This window comes from Fukomys damarensis, unplaced genomic scaffold, assembly GCF_012274545.1.
Source record: "Fukomys damarensis isolate Sample0158 unplaced genomic scaffold, DMR_v1.0_HiC HiC_scaffold_11, whole genome shotgun sequence".
Lineage (NCBI taxonomy): Eukaryota > Metazoa > Chordata > Mammalia > Rodentia > Bathyergidae > Fukomys > Fukomys damarensis.
In genome coordinates, this window is record NW_022900923.1 from 6,066,270 (window position 1) to 6,082,268 (window position 15,999).

The 15,999-nt window shown below is 45.7% G+C and overlaps 1 protein-coding gene across 1 annotated transcript in view; it reads left to right on the top strand.

Moving 5' to 3' along the window:
- Window positions 1-15,999, top strand: part of Ush2a (usherin) — a 678,059-nt gene that overhangs the window by 624,958 nt on the left and 37,102 nt on the right. Inside the window, exons 63-64 of the mRNA XM_033762039.1 lie at window positions 13,867-14,073; window positions 15,896-15,999. Of these exons, the coding sequence (XP_033617930.1) occupies window positions 13,867-14,073; window positions 15,896-15,999 (311 nt within the window). The remainder of the gene's footprint in view (window positions 1-13,866; window positions 14,074-15,895) is intronic.

Below are 15,999 nucleotides of genomic sequence, written 5' to 3' on the forward strand. Positions count from 1 at the left end.
TGCCTGCTGAGGGCCTGCTTTCTACTTTCGCTTTTGTGGGCAGACGATCTCCCTGTGCTCTCTTAGGCACCCACAGCAGAGAACAGTAGTCACCTCCGGGCTGTTCCTCTTCTTTCTGAGGACCCTAATCACATTGGTGAGGGCCCCACCCCAGGTGAGCTGCTACCTCCATGTCCCACCACCTCAAGAACCAGCCTTCAGCAGATGAGTTTTGGTGACGCAGAGCTTTCGTGCACAGATCCCATCTAGACACACAAGTCCCCTCCCATGGCCACGGAGGAACGAGCCACAATCATGTTCTTTGTGGAAATTCAAATCAAACTTTATCTTCTCTTGATTGGCCCTGGTAATCTACAGTTTGTAAAGTTGAACAAATAAGCCCTGATCCAGAGCAATTTCGTTTTCTAATACTGTTTAGCTTTAAGTTGCAGTGATGCAAGTGGGTCTGAGAGACCAGCTTCAGACAGGAAGTGGCAAGAGGGTTATCTGTTACCGAAGTGGATGCAGGGAGATAGCAGCAGTGGTGTCCCCTAGCAAAACCTATCCACTTGATTTGCTCTAAAAAGTGAGTTTTAAAATTGTACATTCATTATAAAATAGAAATGTAAATAAATGGCAGACTTAGTTTATTTAGTTTACTACATGTGAGTCCCGTGTGTGACCTTGAGAAAACCCGTACCACTAACAAGGCATGATGAGTGGTTTTACTCCAAGTAATTAATAGAAAACCACTTGAACTAAATTTAAAAAGAAGGGAATTGTGCGCACTCATCTGTCTGGAAAGAGGACTGAAGGAAAGAATTCCTTAAAACTAAGCAAAAGACGCGAACACCGGGCCCTCAAGACCTGCTTGCAGGATTTGGTATCATGGGACTCACCCCTTCTCTCCTTCCCTCCTGCGTCTGTCTTAGCTCGTCTGTTTCCCACCATTCTGCACAACTTCTCTCCAGGCATCAGAGACTATCCCTGTTGGCTCCAGGATTCCAACTTTCTCTGTGCCTCACTTTCCTTATCCTTCAATTATGAGTAAGAGTAGCTCTGACCCCGTAGCTTGCTTTGAGGTTGAATGAGTCAATGTGTTGAATGAGTTACTGGGAACAGAGGCTCACACTAGAAGCTACTCAACCAACAAAGGGATGGACGTCATTATCATACCCACCCCTAAAGGAGAGGACTTCTCCCTCCCAGTAATCACACTGCCACCAAGAGCAGGACTCTGACTTACCCTGTTGCATACACCCTGTGCCTCTGGGAACCACGAGAGTGGAGCACCACAGCTGAGCAGGGCTGGCCCCACGGTCCACTTCCGGCTGCACAGGATGTGCAAGAAATGCCCCACCTGCAACAAGAGCTGTCCAGCACCTCACACACCACTGACACTGACAAATAGCCTAGCCTCTGAGATATTCACGACCTCTGCTTTTTTCACCTTGGATGCTCACAGCTTTGCTATTCTCCAAATGCAAAAAAAAAAAAAAAAAAGAGTTAAGATCACACAGGTTGCAGAATGTTTAATTTTTCATTTATCCAATTAAACAAATGGGTGTATTTATAAGAATGAAAAACCTCCTGAGTGTAGCAGGGTATTAGATCCTGTCTACCTCATTGAGAGAAGGAAGTACCGTCCTTTGTTCTAAGAAGGTAAAGAGCCAGGTTAAGGGAATTCTTTTTTTCTGCATTAGTGAATGATTCATCAAATATTAGCATGGAGTAAAGGCAGAGTTGGCTCTGAGGATGTGAGCAACCTCCTGTGAGCACCCCGCCCTTTCCTGTCCCTGTATCTCTTCTTTCAGCAAAAGAATCCCTTGCCCACAACCCAGGACCGGGATCCCTTCTGGCCTCTGTGACCCGTGGCCTCCCATGGCTGACAGCCTGCCCCAGCCCGTTCCCCACCGCCCTCCCCAGCACAGTTCGACACAACGCACTGAGCATTGCTGTTTGGCTTTGGACTTGCATTTAATGAGGAATTAATCTCACTAACGTATTTCTGACCAGCATGGATGCTTTTGTTTGGTTAGTTTCTCCCACAAGAACTAAGCTCCCTTCATCCCCACTGCCCACAGCTTAAGTTTTTAAATGATTTATTGATGTTGTCTGGCTCGGGTGGTGCATTTGTTCTGAGACTTGAGGGCCCGTGCACAGCATAGACCTCAGGCTGCCAGACGTGTCTGAGGCTGGGAGACGCGGGATGGCCACTGGTCAGAGGCTGTGTCTTCCCTGCCCTCTGGCATTTGTTTTCAGGAGATACCTGCACCCCAGGTATGAGTACTATTCTGCCTCCTCCACAGGTGCTGTCTTGTGGAATCTCTGAGGAATCTACCCGTGTGAGTGTGTGTGTGTGTGTGTGTGTGTGTGTGTGTGTGTGTCTGTGTGTGTATGTGTGTGTTACTGGGGACTGACCTCAAGGTCTTCAGACTGAGCTGCATCCTCAGCCCTTTACTTCTATTTTGAGACAAGATCTTGCTAAATTGCCCAGTTTGGGCTCACAGTCACGATCTTCCTGCCTCAGCCTCCCAGAGTGAGCCCTAGGCTTACAGTCAGGTGCCATTATTCCCAGATAAGGACGCTATCCTCAAACTATTGTTGGTGGCTAAGGGTGTCTTTGAGATGAGCCATGTGTCTGAACACAGGTAGGGTCTCACCCTTGTGTCGATAAAACCCAGATTTATATTTCACTTAAGCCAACACTGATCTGCCCGTGTGGAGAGTTTGCTGGAGGTTAAATGTTGAAACACTAGAATTTCCTCCTTCTGAATGAAGATGCTGTGTATTCCAGTCTGCCCCACGGCTCTCCACAGCAGTTCTGGTTCCAAGATTTGGCCATCAAAATAAAAGCTCCCAATGATACTTGAAGCTTCCCCTCCAGTACAAACCCTCAGGAAAGCAGGAGATCCATTTCATTCACTTTTCTTTAGCCTATGAAACAATCTGCAATTGTAAAACACCTACCATGTTCAGAATGACTACCGAGTGAGTAGGAGTCAGTCAGGAGACTAAAACCATGGACTGTACCCCCGGGAACATGAAGTCGAATGTATAAGAAAAGCCCTCAAATAAAGACTCTGTGAAAGCATATTTCTGAGCAGCAGCATTTAAAAGATCTGAGTGAAAGCAAAAGAGGCCCCCTCACCTTCAGGGGCAGCCCCACTGCCACATGAACTCCCACAGCCCCTCTTAAACTGCCCTCACAGGAAGTGCACAGTGACCCAAATCATTCCACGGTGAAATTAGGAGGTGCTCCGTTTCCTCAGTCTCACAGGAAAAGAAGGAAGGAAGAAGGGAGGGAAGGAGCAAAGGAAGGAAAGAGAAAAGAGAGAGAGAGAAGAAAGGAAAGGGAAAAGAAGGGAGGGAGACTCACCCCACACTTCCACATTCCCATCCTTGTGATCAAACACACCACTACTGGCACCTGTGTAATGGTTGAAACTGTTCTCCCTTGTGTCTGGCTCTTGGTGGGAGGCACGTTCCTCACTCCAAGGGTATTTGGAGAGACTGTAGTGAAGAGGCTGCGGAGGTGTGGGCAGAATTAAGTGACATGACCAGGGATGTTAAAAATAAGGGACTAGCAATAGCCATGAGCCATTACCCTCTCGGCCTAAAGGGACAAAGGAGGAAACTTTGAGCAGGAGGCACCATGGCCAGTGGTGTTGCCAAAGAGGGAGCAGGAGAAATGCACATCCTGAGTTCTAAGTTCTCTCTGTCTTTGGAACACACTCAGCTGGAAAGAAGCCAGAGGAGAAGAGACTCCTGTGAGACAGAATGCGAAAATCAGGCTCCCTGGGTACAGGGAAGGCCCAGGAGGTCAGAGCACGGATCTGGAAGAAGCCCGCACACCCTACATAGCTCAACCAGCATCCCTCCCACCCTCCTGGGACACTGCTTCTCCAGTACGACAATTTCCGAGCTGGCTCACATAGCAGCCTTTGGCTTAGCACTAACTGATTATTGATAAACCACTAGGTAAAGAGGAAGGTTCATTGTGTGCATTGCACCTAAAACACTTGGGCCAAAAGTGTGTTCCCATCAAACTCTGCAGAAATATCTTGGTTTATGAAGCCATCCAGTCCTACAGGTGGAAAGAAAAACACATTTGAGTGAATCTGAGTCCTTCAATTAAAATCTTTAAGAAGATGGTTGTGACTCCTTCTTGTTAATTGATTTATCTATCTGTGGATTGCTCAGATCATTACTGAGATGCCTATAAGCATCTAGGAAAGTGTGCACTTCTCCTTGATCCCTATAGGCATATTGGTAATGGAAACCAGAAGTGAAATTCTTTTCTCTGGAGAACCCATTTACTTACTCTAATGTGTGCATTTGCTCATGCTTGGGACTGTTTTTAAAATTAATTAACAATAAGGCAAGTGGAGAATGCCATGCAATGAGTAAGTTTTAATGTAGGAGCAATATTTCTGAAAATTCATGCTTTTATTTGTTCTAGCCCACAAAGATCTGGAAAGAAATACATGGAGCGAGACAGGGCTCAACTCAGAATGCTCTGAGGTTTCCAAGTCTCTTACTGATCCATGTCTGCTGACTGGAGCCCATAAGTTGGTTACAGAATTGCTGTCTGGCCCTACTATCTCTCCCAAACTGGCAAGTCACTCTTTCCTGTCCTTTCACATAGAAAATGCAATAATAGACACCACTAGTGATCTGGTATTTGGAATGTTCTGAGAACTACATTAAGAACTTGTGTGGATTATTGGCTTTAATCTCCTAACAATCATTCAGGATACACATTATTTTATCGTTTCTCAGAGGAGAGTCTGAAGGTGTAACTGGGTAACCTGCCCAGGGATGGAGAGGGGGAAGTTGAAGGAGCCTCAAGATTCAAGTTCCAAAGATGGTGTTCTTTAATTCTAGTGTGTTGTTGCTTCCAAATTGCACTTGTGTACAGCTCTAGGACTTGCAAAATCCTGACAAAATATTTGTAAGTGGATTTATACCTTACCGTATTCTGCATAGATTTACAGAAACTTGATTGCATGTAAATGTCAGAATAATTCCATAAGGTTGATATTGTTATTTTGCTATAACCAGAAACCTAAATGACTTAGCAGGTTACCTGTTCAAAAAAAAGGCAGAGTCAGCCAGGCATGGTGATACACACCTATAATCTCAGCACTCTGGGATCACAGGAGGAGCACAAGTTTGAGCTCGGCCTGAGCAATTTAGTGACTCAGTGAGACACTAAATTAAAAATAAAAATGGGCTAAGGATGTTGCCCAGTGAGAAAGCCTTGGGTCCAATCCCCAACACTGCATTTTAAAAATAAGGGCAGAGTCAGAAGTCAGGTCTTGATGCTCTGGCCCATATACCGGGAGGGTTCTCCTCTGCTGATCAGGCCTAGAATTGGGGCCACTTTATTAACAGACTCTGGGTCTTCAGCCAGTGATTTACATTTGCTGAGCTTCAGTGTACTTGTCTGTATAACTGGGGTGAAAAGACTTCTCTCCCTAGGGTTACTGTGAACTTTAAGTCAGTTTGAAATCTTGGATCTTGTCACATATAAAGTTAAAATTTAATATATAAACACACAGAAAGTGTTTAATATCCCATATGCCTGTAAAAGGCACTTCAGATAAAGTGCATCCTCTACCAGGACCTCTCTTAGCTTTGTGTAAAATGCAAAGTCCTCTTTGGCTGCAGTTCGTCCCTTTCTATCCAGATCTCATTGACCTCTGGCCCTGTGACTAAGGCCACACAAGCCCCAGCTAAGAATCTGGTCAGAGGGTCTTCGCACCTGCTCCTTCTTTGGCCCAAAATACTCTCCCCCTCTGTCTCCATGTGTCCTCCTCCTGCTGCTTGCACCCAGCTTGACTACTGCTTCTAAGAGAGCTTCCTGGACTATGCCCTTTGCATGAATCACCCCACTGAAGAGCATCACTTCCTCCTTGCTGCTCACTGTTGCCTGTGTGTTTCATGTTTGTGTTCAGTTGTGCTTCCCCAGTCTTGGTCACTGTCCTACACCCATCTCACAAACCAGTGTTGGCCTTCAGAAGGGTCTCAGCCAATAGCTGAATGATATTCTCATGTGATTGTCACAGCTCATGTCTAGATGTCCTCCCAAAGCCTCATGCACTCATAGACGGAGCTTCCAGAGGGAGCTGGTGCTAGGGTGTGTGATGCTGGCATAAAGTTGTGTGATGGTGGATTAAAACTATGCGATGCTGGGCTTAAGAGTGCATGATTTACTAAATCCCCTGGGGTTGGAGATTTAGCTCAGTGGTTCCGCTGCCGCCTCAAAAGTGCAAGGACCCTAGTTCAATCCCTGATACCAAAAAAACAACAAAAAAAGAACAACTAAATTAGTCCACTGACTTGTTAAGCATAGTTCTGGGTGTGGAAGATAGGAAGGACCACCTAGGGGTCACCCAAAAGGTGGGTAGCCTGGTTGGGATAAAAGGAGAGGCTTCTGCCTCAGTGCATGCTGCTGCTGCTGCTGCTTGCTACTGTGCTGTCTCCTTCCCACCTTCCATGGACTGTTTCTCCTCTGAGATGCCTCACTGGCCTGCCACCCTACCCTGAATGCAGCTAACTATGCACAGAAGCCTCTACAAACGGAGCTATGATAAGCCTTTCCTCCTTTAACTTTAGGTATCTGGTGTTTTGTCTCTGCAATAAGAAAAGTAACAGTGATTAAGGATACCAGAACTGTTCCCAGGAATAATGTCCCTAGTTGGCAATTGTGACCTTAGCTTCCCATAGCGACTCATTGTGGAGAATGAGCTCCCAATGCTCTGCTAGTTGGGACGTAGTCGTTATTTTCACAAAGATGATGATATTTCAGTTCATTTACATGTTCTGGGAGGTATGTGAGGAGTGCTCGCCCCTGTCCAAAGCATGCACATTGGCAGCAGGTACTTGTGGTCTTGCAAAGATGGGCCCTGCGGGTTCTGGACCAGATCTAGTTTGTGCTGGAAGACTGACCCTCCCACTTAGCAAGTTGCATAACTTCTCTGTGCCCGTCCACCTGTGTGAAGTGAAGGTAATAACACCAACCACGTAGGATTAGAGGATGAACTAGATCAGTACCTGGAACACATCGACAACAGGAAGTGTAAACCTAGTGGTTACTTTTGTGTGCCCTTTGTGAGAGAGCTGGGTGGGGCTGGGTTCCTATTTGCTGTCAGGGAGAGCAGGAATAAGCAGTAACAACTAGTATGTGATAAACTCCTCCTTCTCTTCCTCCTCCTCATTATGATTAAAAATGAATTAAGGTTAATTTCAGTATTTTCCACTAACGTTGAAGCCAGTTCTTCCTTCTTTGTGTTTTAGAGAAGTCACATGCTTATTTACTGAAGGCTCCAATGAGCAAGCAGTATGCTAAGCAGTCCTGACAGAAAACACCCACTTCCAGCAAGAGAAATATCTCTTAATTTCTTCAGCAGCTTCACGTCTCTGAATTTCAAAAGTGTCAGTGGAAAGGAAGACAGTGGCCTGCTGTACCTTTCTTCCTGAGTCCCAGAATTCAACTAAAATCATGTCTGATCCAAAGTGTTTTAGATGAAAGAAACTGGGATACAGGGGCTGTATCTGTAGAAGTGTGGCTAGAACCATATCCAGCTGAGCACCATGCAAGCAGAGGTGCTGAAAAAGTCCACTTGATGATGAAAGAAAATCAGACAAGTAGATAGTAACACAGATAGCTGCACAGAGATTTTCAGCAAGTTATCCTTTCATGGTCAGAGCCGGAAGAGCTGCTCGTGACTTAACGATAATCTTGTAATCACGTAACTTCAGATTTATGGTGCTCTCTTTTTGGCCATGAGGCTTCCTAACCACAGTTCCAGCAAAGCCCGTGTTGGCGTATTGCTATTCAAACATATTCAAAACCCACAGCAAGCAACCCTTTAAAAAGGCATTAGCGTGAATACCATGGGAAAATAGACTCCAAGGTTGTAGATGAATTGATATGATTTCCTGATTGTATCTTTTTATTTATGAGGCATAATTTATGAGCACTGGAGAGCAATCTGCCGTGAGTGATGCCTTCGTACAGCCAGAGCCATAAATCACGAGCAGCAAAAGAAGTGGTGATTTTGATCAAATCTATTGAATTAGCTGTTGGCCTCAGCCAATACAGCTATTGCAAAGACCTTTTGGATACGTATTTGTCTCCCTCATGGGAATGTGATAACAATTTCATTACATGCCCCTAGGAAACAAATAATTTAATCATTTGCCTGTTAACATGCAACCTATTTGCTTAATTACTGGCATGGCTGTTCATGTTGGAGAGTTGTTTATTTCTGATGTGAATTATTAAGAAAGTATACTCATTCTCCCATTTTTATAATCAAGTAGGTTGTACTCTTAATTCATCTTGCTATGAATTTGTCCTCGATATTGTTTAAGTATTTTTATTAAAAATTATCTCTAACAAAAAAATTATCTATATTCCACGTTACAGAAATTGCAGGGAGGTCAAAAATCCTACCATTTCTTAATCCTTTGATACATAGCAGTTATTTTAATGCAACTCTTATACTGAGCAGCCTTGAAAAAGAGCAATGCCTCAAATTTTTCTGAGGACCAAAGCAGTTTCCATCATTTATATTAGGGGTTGATAGATTAGAGGGTTTTGGGGGATATGTATCTGGTTACTCCTGTATTCCATTTTTATATGGAAAATGAGAGCAAATACAAGACCAAATAAATATCAGCTGGGTTCTGACCCTACAGAAAATATCTCTAAGTCTGCTCTCTCCGTGTTAAGACTTGTAAAAGGATCGTAACATATTTTATGGGTTTTTCATCTGGCATGACAAAAAGACATAGCAAGGACCGCCCCCCCGGATTTGCATTCACAGTTCTCCTTTTGACTCACGCTCTACTTGAACAATCTCCGCCCCAAAGGAGAAGTGGTTTCACAAAGCTGTGAGCCACCTAGACAGCAGGTGATGAAGAACTTCACACCAGCAGAAGCAGCCACGGGACCCCACTCTGCCAGGACAGCTCTGCAGAGCTGTGGGCCCTTCCCTTTCTCATCAAGGGCTGTTAGGATGTTCTCTTCACAAAGTCTTACTCTCCTCCTACGACAAAACTAGGAGGAGAAGTGTTGGGGTGAGAGGAATTTGGGGCATTTGAAGTAATGTTCATCTGGGTCGCAAGGAAAAACTAGACGCAGTAAGTTCCAAAAGTATCAGGGCCTCAAGAAGAGAAAACAAAGGCGAGAGGGGACTCTGCAAAGTTAGTGATTTCCTGTTCTGTTTGGAACTGCAAGGTGAATTTTACGATGAGTGCAGCGTAACACACTCGGGTGCATTCGTGTCGATTGAATGGCTGAAGGCAGAGCCACAGCGGTGCGCAGGATGACACTAAGTAGAGGGCACATGAGTAGAGATAGAAATCAATAGAACCTCGGTTTCCACAGAGAAAGAGCAACCCGGGTGTTTCTCCAACAATACTGGGCCCAAGAATCACTGGGAAAAGTTTTCGAGGGCAGATTCCAAGATGCTGACAGCAATTCTGACACCAATGCATCAGACGATTTTGATGATTGGGGCCAAGGAGCTTATTTTGATGAAGACTCCTCAAGGATTTCTAAGAGGCGATTCTCAGGGCAAGACAAATGATTCAATTCATTGTTTTCACAGCGATCTGATTATGGAAGCTCAGTGGCAGATGTTGACACTTTATGTGATTAAAATTATTTAAGGTAAAACAATATTCCTTTGTGGGAAAGGAGGAGAGCAATTAAAAGAACAGTTTCATTTTTTAATGGACAACAGGCATAAAGATGGGACTGGTCACCAGTTAGATTAAAAATGTGGATTACATTGAAAACAAATGAAAACTGATGTACTGTTCTTCTATTTTGCTGATCAATTACAGAGCTTGTGTTTAAGAAATTTTAGTTATTTTATATTTATGAAGAGTAGACAATTTGAATGTTTTCTTATGTCTTAAAATATAACACTTTTCATCACTACAAAAAAAATTTAAAGAAGACAACAGCTGTTCAACCTCTTCCTAACTTGCTCTCTGTTTCACACGCTGTTATCTGGACACACCTGAGCCTGACACATTCCTGGACACCTGTTGAGGGTTCAGCACACCCAAATGATAAATCAGTGGAAACTTTCACCATCTTTAATGTATTACCAAAGAGTAAATATTCATTTCAGTGCAAAAACTGTGGATATGAAGAGATTCTGAATCAAAAAAGGAACTGGATACTTGTTTTGTTTGTTTGCTTTCCTTTGGCCAGGAATGCATATTCCTACTTAATTTTCTCAATAATGGCCCTTTCTGTAAGCAGCCAGTTGTCTATGGTTAGGGGCCCAATGGCCATGTGAGAGCATTTGAGGAAACACACTGGATGGCTTGATTTCTCAGGTTGGTAAAAATTAGATAGATGGATGGATGGGTGGGTGGATGGATGAATGGATAGGATAGATGGATGGATGGGTGGATAGGTGGGTGGATGAGTGGACAGAGGATGGACGGATGAATGAGTAGATGGGTAGATGAATGGACTGCGGAAAGGTAGAAAACCTTTCCTCACCCATCTCAAGGGTCACAGCCCATACTTCTGTAACAAAAAGGTTAACAAGAGAAAAACTATAAAAAATGTATTTAATCAGAGTTTTGTGCGACATGGGAACCTTCAGAAATACAGACTCAAAGGTGGAGGAAAAGCTCTTATGCCTGGGTTTGGTGAAGAGTGGACCGCGACATGGACATGTGACTAGATTGACTGCGGTAACTGACTGGACAGGGACCCCACAACCCTGTCTGTCCAGACTGCCCCTGGCCTTCCGTGTGGCCGTCCTTCCTCCCAGTGTGGAGAAGGGGCCTCTGCCATGAAAGAGAAGGGAGCAAGAGACTTTTCAAGGGTTTATGACCTTTGAGGGGAAGGAAGAGCAGAATTCTGGTTTCTATGGCTGAGCTTCAGGGAGACTGAGGAGAGCAGGCAAAAGAGAGGTCAGAATTGGAAAGCTCCTCCCTCCAAGGCCTGCTCCTGCCCTTCAGTTTCAAGAAGTCAGTTTGCAAGGCCTTCCGGGGTGGCCCTCTGAGCCCCTGGAGACAGAGGAGGAAGACAGAGACGGAGACGCTGGAGCTCTGTGTCTGCCCATGAGGTGTTTCATTTCCTGATTTCTGCATTTGTTTATTAACCCCTGGGAGATCGGGGGCTGGGGCATGTACCTCGGCGCTGTGCTTTCCTAGCATGGATGAGGTCTGGGTTTGATGTCCAGCAAGCATTGCCTTAAGAGTGCAGTCAAGACACATTGCTCAAAAACCCATCATGCAAGATCACTGCTTCTTCTATCTCCAGTCTGTGCAGATGTCTCCAAATCTTGGTGCATTGTTTCTTAGCAGAAATCACAGGCATCATATGTATTTTTATTTCTGAACCCTAAACTGCATCTCAGTTCCTTTATCTCTTGCGTGGCTGGGCACAGACAAGAATTCACAGTGAATTTTAGGTAGTAGACTTTTTGTTTTTAAAAGGATTCTTTTCTCTTGTCTGCTGGTATGTGGGAGTAGCAGAGACACTGCTCGCAGCGCAAATTCTGTGCGACCCACGAAGCTTCATTACCCCAGCCAGCTTTCTCTTCGTTGTCAGCGTTTTCATTTTCACAGTAGCTCATGTAAATAGGATGATCCTGCTTTGCATAAGCAGGTTGATTTATATGAATGCTATTTTGATCTCAAATTGATTGAGTACTAAAAAGAAAGCTTAGGAAAAGGAGCAATGTGTCATCAAGGTCTCCTGTCAAAGACAAAAGACACTAGGTTGCATGTACACTCCCGGTCAGTGATGGGAGTCTTGGATTGTCTCATTTTTAGGAGAGAATACAAGAACTGCAGCAAAACACTAGAACACCCATGTGTTTTAAAATACACTGGACCAAATCACATTTTGAAAACAGCACTCTACCAGTAAAAACTCATCCAACAAAGAAAAGCGGGAGGTTTAAGAATGTCTCCAGCCCCAGCATTAAAAACCCTTCATTCTATTTATAACTCTACATCGGAGATGTAATGAACGGAGAAGAAAAGTTAAAGCTCACAATGTTCAGCCAGAACTATGCTGTGCCTGGGCCTCTGCTGTCTCCTGTTGGTGCTTAGTAAACACTGGCAACTTGAAGATTAGACCTAGTTACACTTTCCTCCTCATTTTCTTCCCCACCCATTGTGACCCCAGTTGAAATTCTACATTCTCTGAATCACCAACCAAAGCCCTACTCTTGGTGAGGAATTTGATAGCAATATTGGCATTTTCTTGTGCATTGCCTTTCCAAGACTCTTGTCCCTCGAATCTTGTCCCTCACTGTGCAGTGAAAGGGCTTCCCATCCCTCCCCTGGAAAGACATTTGCAAGCAAAGAGATTGTCTGGAGCAGCCAGAGGAGCCTGGAACCGTCCTCACCAGTCCTGAAATCTGATTTCATCAATAACCTTCTCTACGCCCACTTCCTCTGTAGGCCTGGTCCTGGCCATTTCACAGGGACCAAAGCAACTTCATCTGTGTGTAGGCCTAGAACTGGCTTCCCAACAGCCCTGTCTCCCATAGCTAACTCAGTTTCCTGCTCCTCCCTTCCCTCTGCACCCAAGGTAAGTGAGCAGGGTTATCCAGAGACCTCACGTACTGCACAACCGCAGGTATTCATCCCTGGACAACTCACTTAGTTTCTGTGAACCTGAGTGTCTTATGTATGCATAGGGATGACCTGCAGAGTGAAAGCATAGGTTTGTTTTGTTTTGTTTAAATTTAAAGAGCTCTGGGAAGCTGAATTCTACTTTTATAATCTCAGGGGCAGCTGGAACAAGATAGTGGAATTTTCTATTCCTAGCAGTGCTCTCAGAATGGGGATATATGTTTGTAATTCACTGTAATTCAACCCTAGAACTTTGCTTTTACAAGGGGCTTCTCTGAAAAAGACATGATGACTCTAATAGGAGTTGGCCTAGCCACAAAAAATCTGTTTTTTCTTTTGAAGATACCATCCACTGAAAAGCAAACCAAACACCCTGAACGCCCCTCTGAAGGGTTCTCAGCCAACTTTCCCTGGATGACCTACACGTCACACCTTCTGCGCACCCTTCAAGCATTGCGTAGCCACGACGTGTGTCCTGGGAAATCCAACAAGTTTTCCCCAAACTTGTCTTTAAAAGCTCGGGATAGGGCCAGGGATTTGGCGCGGGGGTTCTGCCGCCTGCCTCGCAAGCGCAAGGGCCCGAGTTCAGTCCCCAGTACCAAAAATAAATAAATAAAATCTCAGGACAAGTTTTTTTCAATACCTAGAGGAGAAGACACCCGTGAGGAAAACTGTGCCTGAGACAGTGAAAGCGTCCCACGGAATACTCCTACTCACAACACAGTCTCCTCACATTGCCACTTAGATCTATCATTCTGATTGATCGCTGTGCAGTCTGCTATTATTGGGCCTAATTTAACCCTCTCCTCTCACACATCCGTGCGCTCTGTCTATTACACCTGACAGTCTACAAATTACTCGGCCATGCAAACCGCGACCTCAGCAACCTTTTAGGAGACTCGTGTTTAATTATACAAATGGTTCTTGATAAATAAGATTATACAGCTTTCCATATGTTTAGTCTCTCCTTGATGAAAAGAAATTTAATTTTCATGCAGATTTCGTGGGGACGGTGTGGAAGGATTCCCAGAGTCTGCGGCCGGCCAGCCTGTGGGAGCTGGGAAAGCTCACCCCACATCCCGGGTCTCCCCCTAGGCTCAAACCCTCCTGCAGCAGATTCCGACGTCCGAACCAGCCCGCTGTGCCGCAGGGTCCTTTACAGTTTACCTTACACGGTGGCCCAGTGGCTTCTGGTTGCTGCTCTGTGTCCAGCTGACGCATCTTGTTCCTGACTGTTCTTACTGATTTCTTCCCCAGGTTTGGGCAGTGAATTCTGCAGGAAAAGCCCCCAGCAGCTGGACGAGGTGCAAAACTGGGCCTGCACCCCCGGAAGGCCTCAGGGCCCCCACCGTGCACACGGTGTCCGCCACCCATGCGGTGCTCAACATCAGCGCCCCCGAGAAGCCCAATGGGAACATCAGTCTGTACCGGCTGTTCTCCAGCACCAGTGGCGCCCTGACTGTGGTGAGCAGGTCGCGGGAGGTAGACTCTGGGTGGAGCTCTTGTCCTGTCCCTCCGCACCTATCCTCTGGTGACCTGAACGGTACCAAGGTCCTTCACAGAGCAAAGGGTGAGCCCTCGGGAAACATAATAAATAAGTCAACTTTTTATTTTGTGGTGGTAGAGACTGAATCTGGGGATCCACACATGTTAGGCAAACCGTCTAGGGCTGAAACACACCCTAGCCTTTTTTATTTTTAATTTTGAGACAGTCTTACTAACTCATCCTGGTTGCCTTCCAACTCGAGATCCTCCTGCCTCAGCCTCCTGAGTAGCTGAGAAGTTACCTCCTCCCCTTTCTTTCTCTTGTGGTACTGGGGACTGAACCCAGTGCCTCACACATGCTGGGCAAGACTGAGCTGCACCCCCCCCACACACCCCCTTGAGGGTCCCTTTTGGACATAAACAAATCTATAATCACATAATGGAAACTTTCCTTTGGTGCATTCCAGGAAGCCTGCCCTTTTGCATGAGACAGCAGACCTGCTTGTCCTTGGCCTCGCAGTTCCTTAGCACTTTCCAGGCACACTGGGAGCCGTGGGGCGGATGTCCAGGGGGCTCAGCTCCTGCTGGGCTTCAGCCTGGGCACTCACTGGAGGGGGTGCAAAGGGTCACAGGCATCCCTGGGACTAAAGAGGAGGGGCTGGGTGGTGGGAGGAAGTCCCCAGGTGATCTCCCGGCTCATGAATAAGTGGAGGTGATAATGCTGTGTTCTCGCAAACCTAATAGAGAGATTGTGTAGTTCCCGGTTTTGTGTTATAAATGATCCAGGCTAGTTTTGAGAACAGTTGGGCAAGTGCGGAGAAATCCTCTGAGACCGCGAGCCAGGTACTGACACACAATTTCAAAAGATAAGTCATATGGAGAAGGCTCCGGTGAATGGTAAGGGGAATATTAGCATATTTTCCGCAGGGCTTTGTATTCAATAAATATAGATGATGTAAATACAATCAACCCTTGATTATCCATGCTTATAAGATGATGATACTAATAAACTAAAATAATTTATATTTGGAGTGCATTGTATGCATTTTGAAAACTTTTCCTAATCATATATTATGTCAGTGTTTAAATTAATTTCCAGTTTCTAAACTCTTCCTTTCCAAAGATTACTAAATTAAACCACAATGAAGTCAAAGGTTTGTTCCAAATAAACTGAAAAGTTTATCATCCTACAAAGATAACCGAGAAGCCAGGGGCGGTGGCACATGACTGTAATCCCAGCACTTGGGAGGCTGGGGCAGGAGGATCGCTGTGAGTTCGAAGCCAGCTTGGGCTCCACTGTAAGCCCCTGTCTCAAAAGACCAAACCAAACCAAACCAAAACAAAGTGATTGAGGGAAGACTGAGACGTTTTGTAAAAACTGACACTCTGAGAGGAAGAGGTGAACTTGCAAGATCTTGGCCATCTCTGGCCATCTCTCCCTGACTCTAACACAGATTATTCAGCTGGAAACTGCATGCCAGTTACCACCGCACAACATGCAAATTGGAGACTAGAAATATACAGCGAAGACAGGTTATGTTTTGAGAAAAGGTGTCATTCTGCAGCTCATAAAACGTGATCGGCGTTTGATTGATGCTGCGTGCCACATCCTCGTACCTCCCAGGGCAGTAGGGACAGGAGGCGTCGTGCCTGGGGCTGCAGTATCCAAATCTGTCCCTGCACTGCGATGGCACCGTGACCCCTTTCAGGGGATGTGGGGCCGGGTGCCCAGCTGCAGGGCTCTGTAGGAAGCGGGCCGGAGGCGCTGGCCTGGCTGTGACCCTCCCTTCTCTCCTCCCAGCTGTCGGAAGGCGCGACCACCCAGCAGACTCTTCACGGCCTGCGTCCCTTCACCGCCTATGCGGTGGGGGTGGAGGCCTGCACCTGCTTGGACTGTTGCAGCCG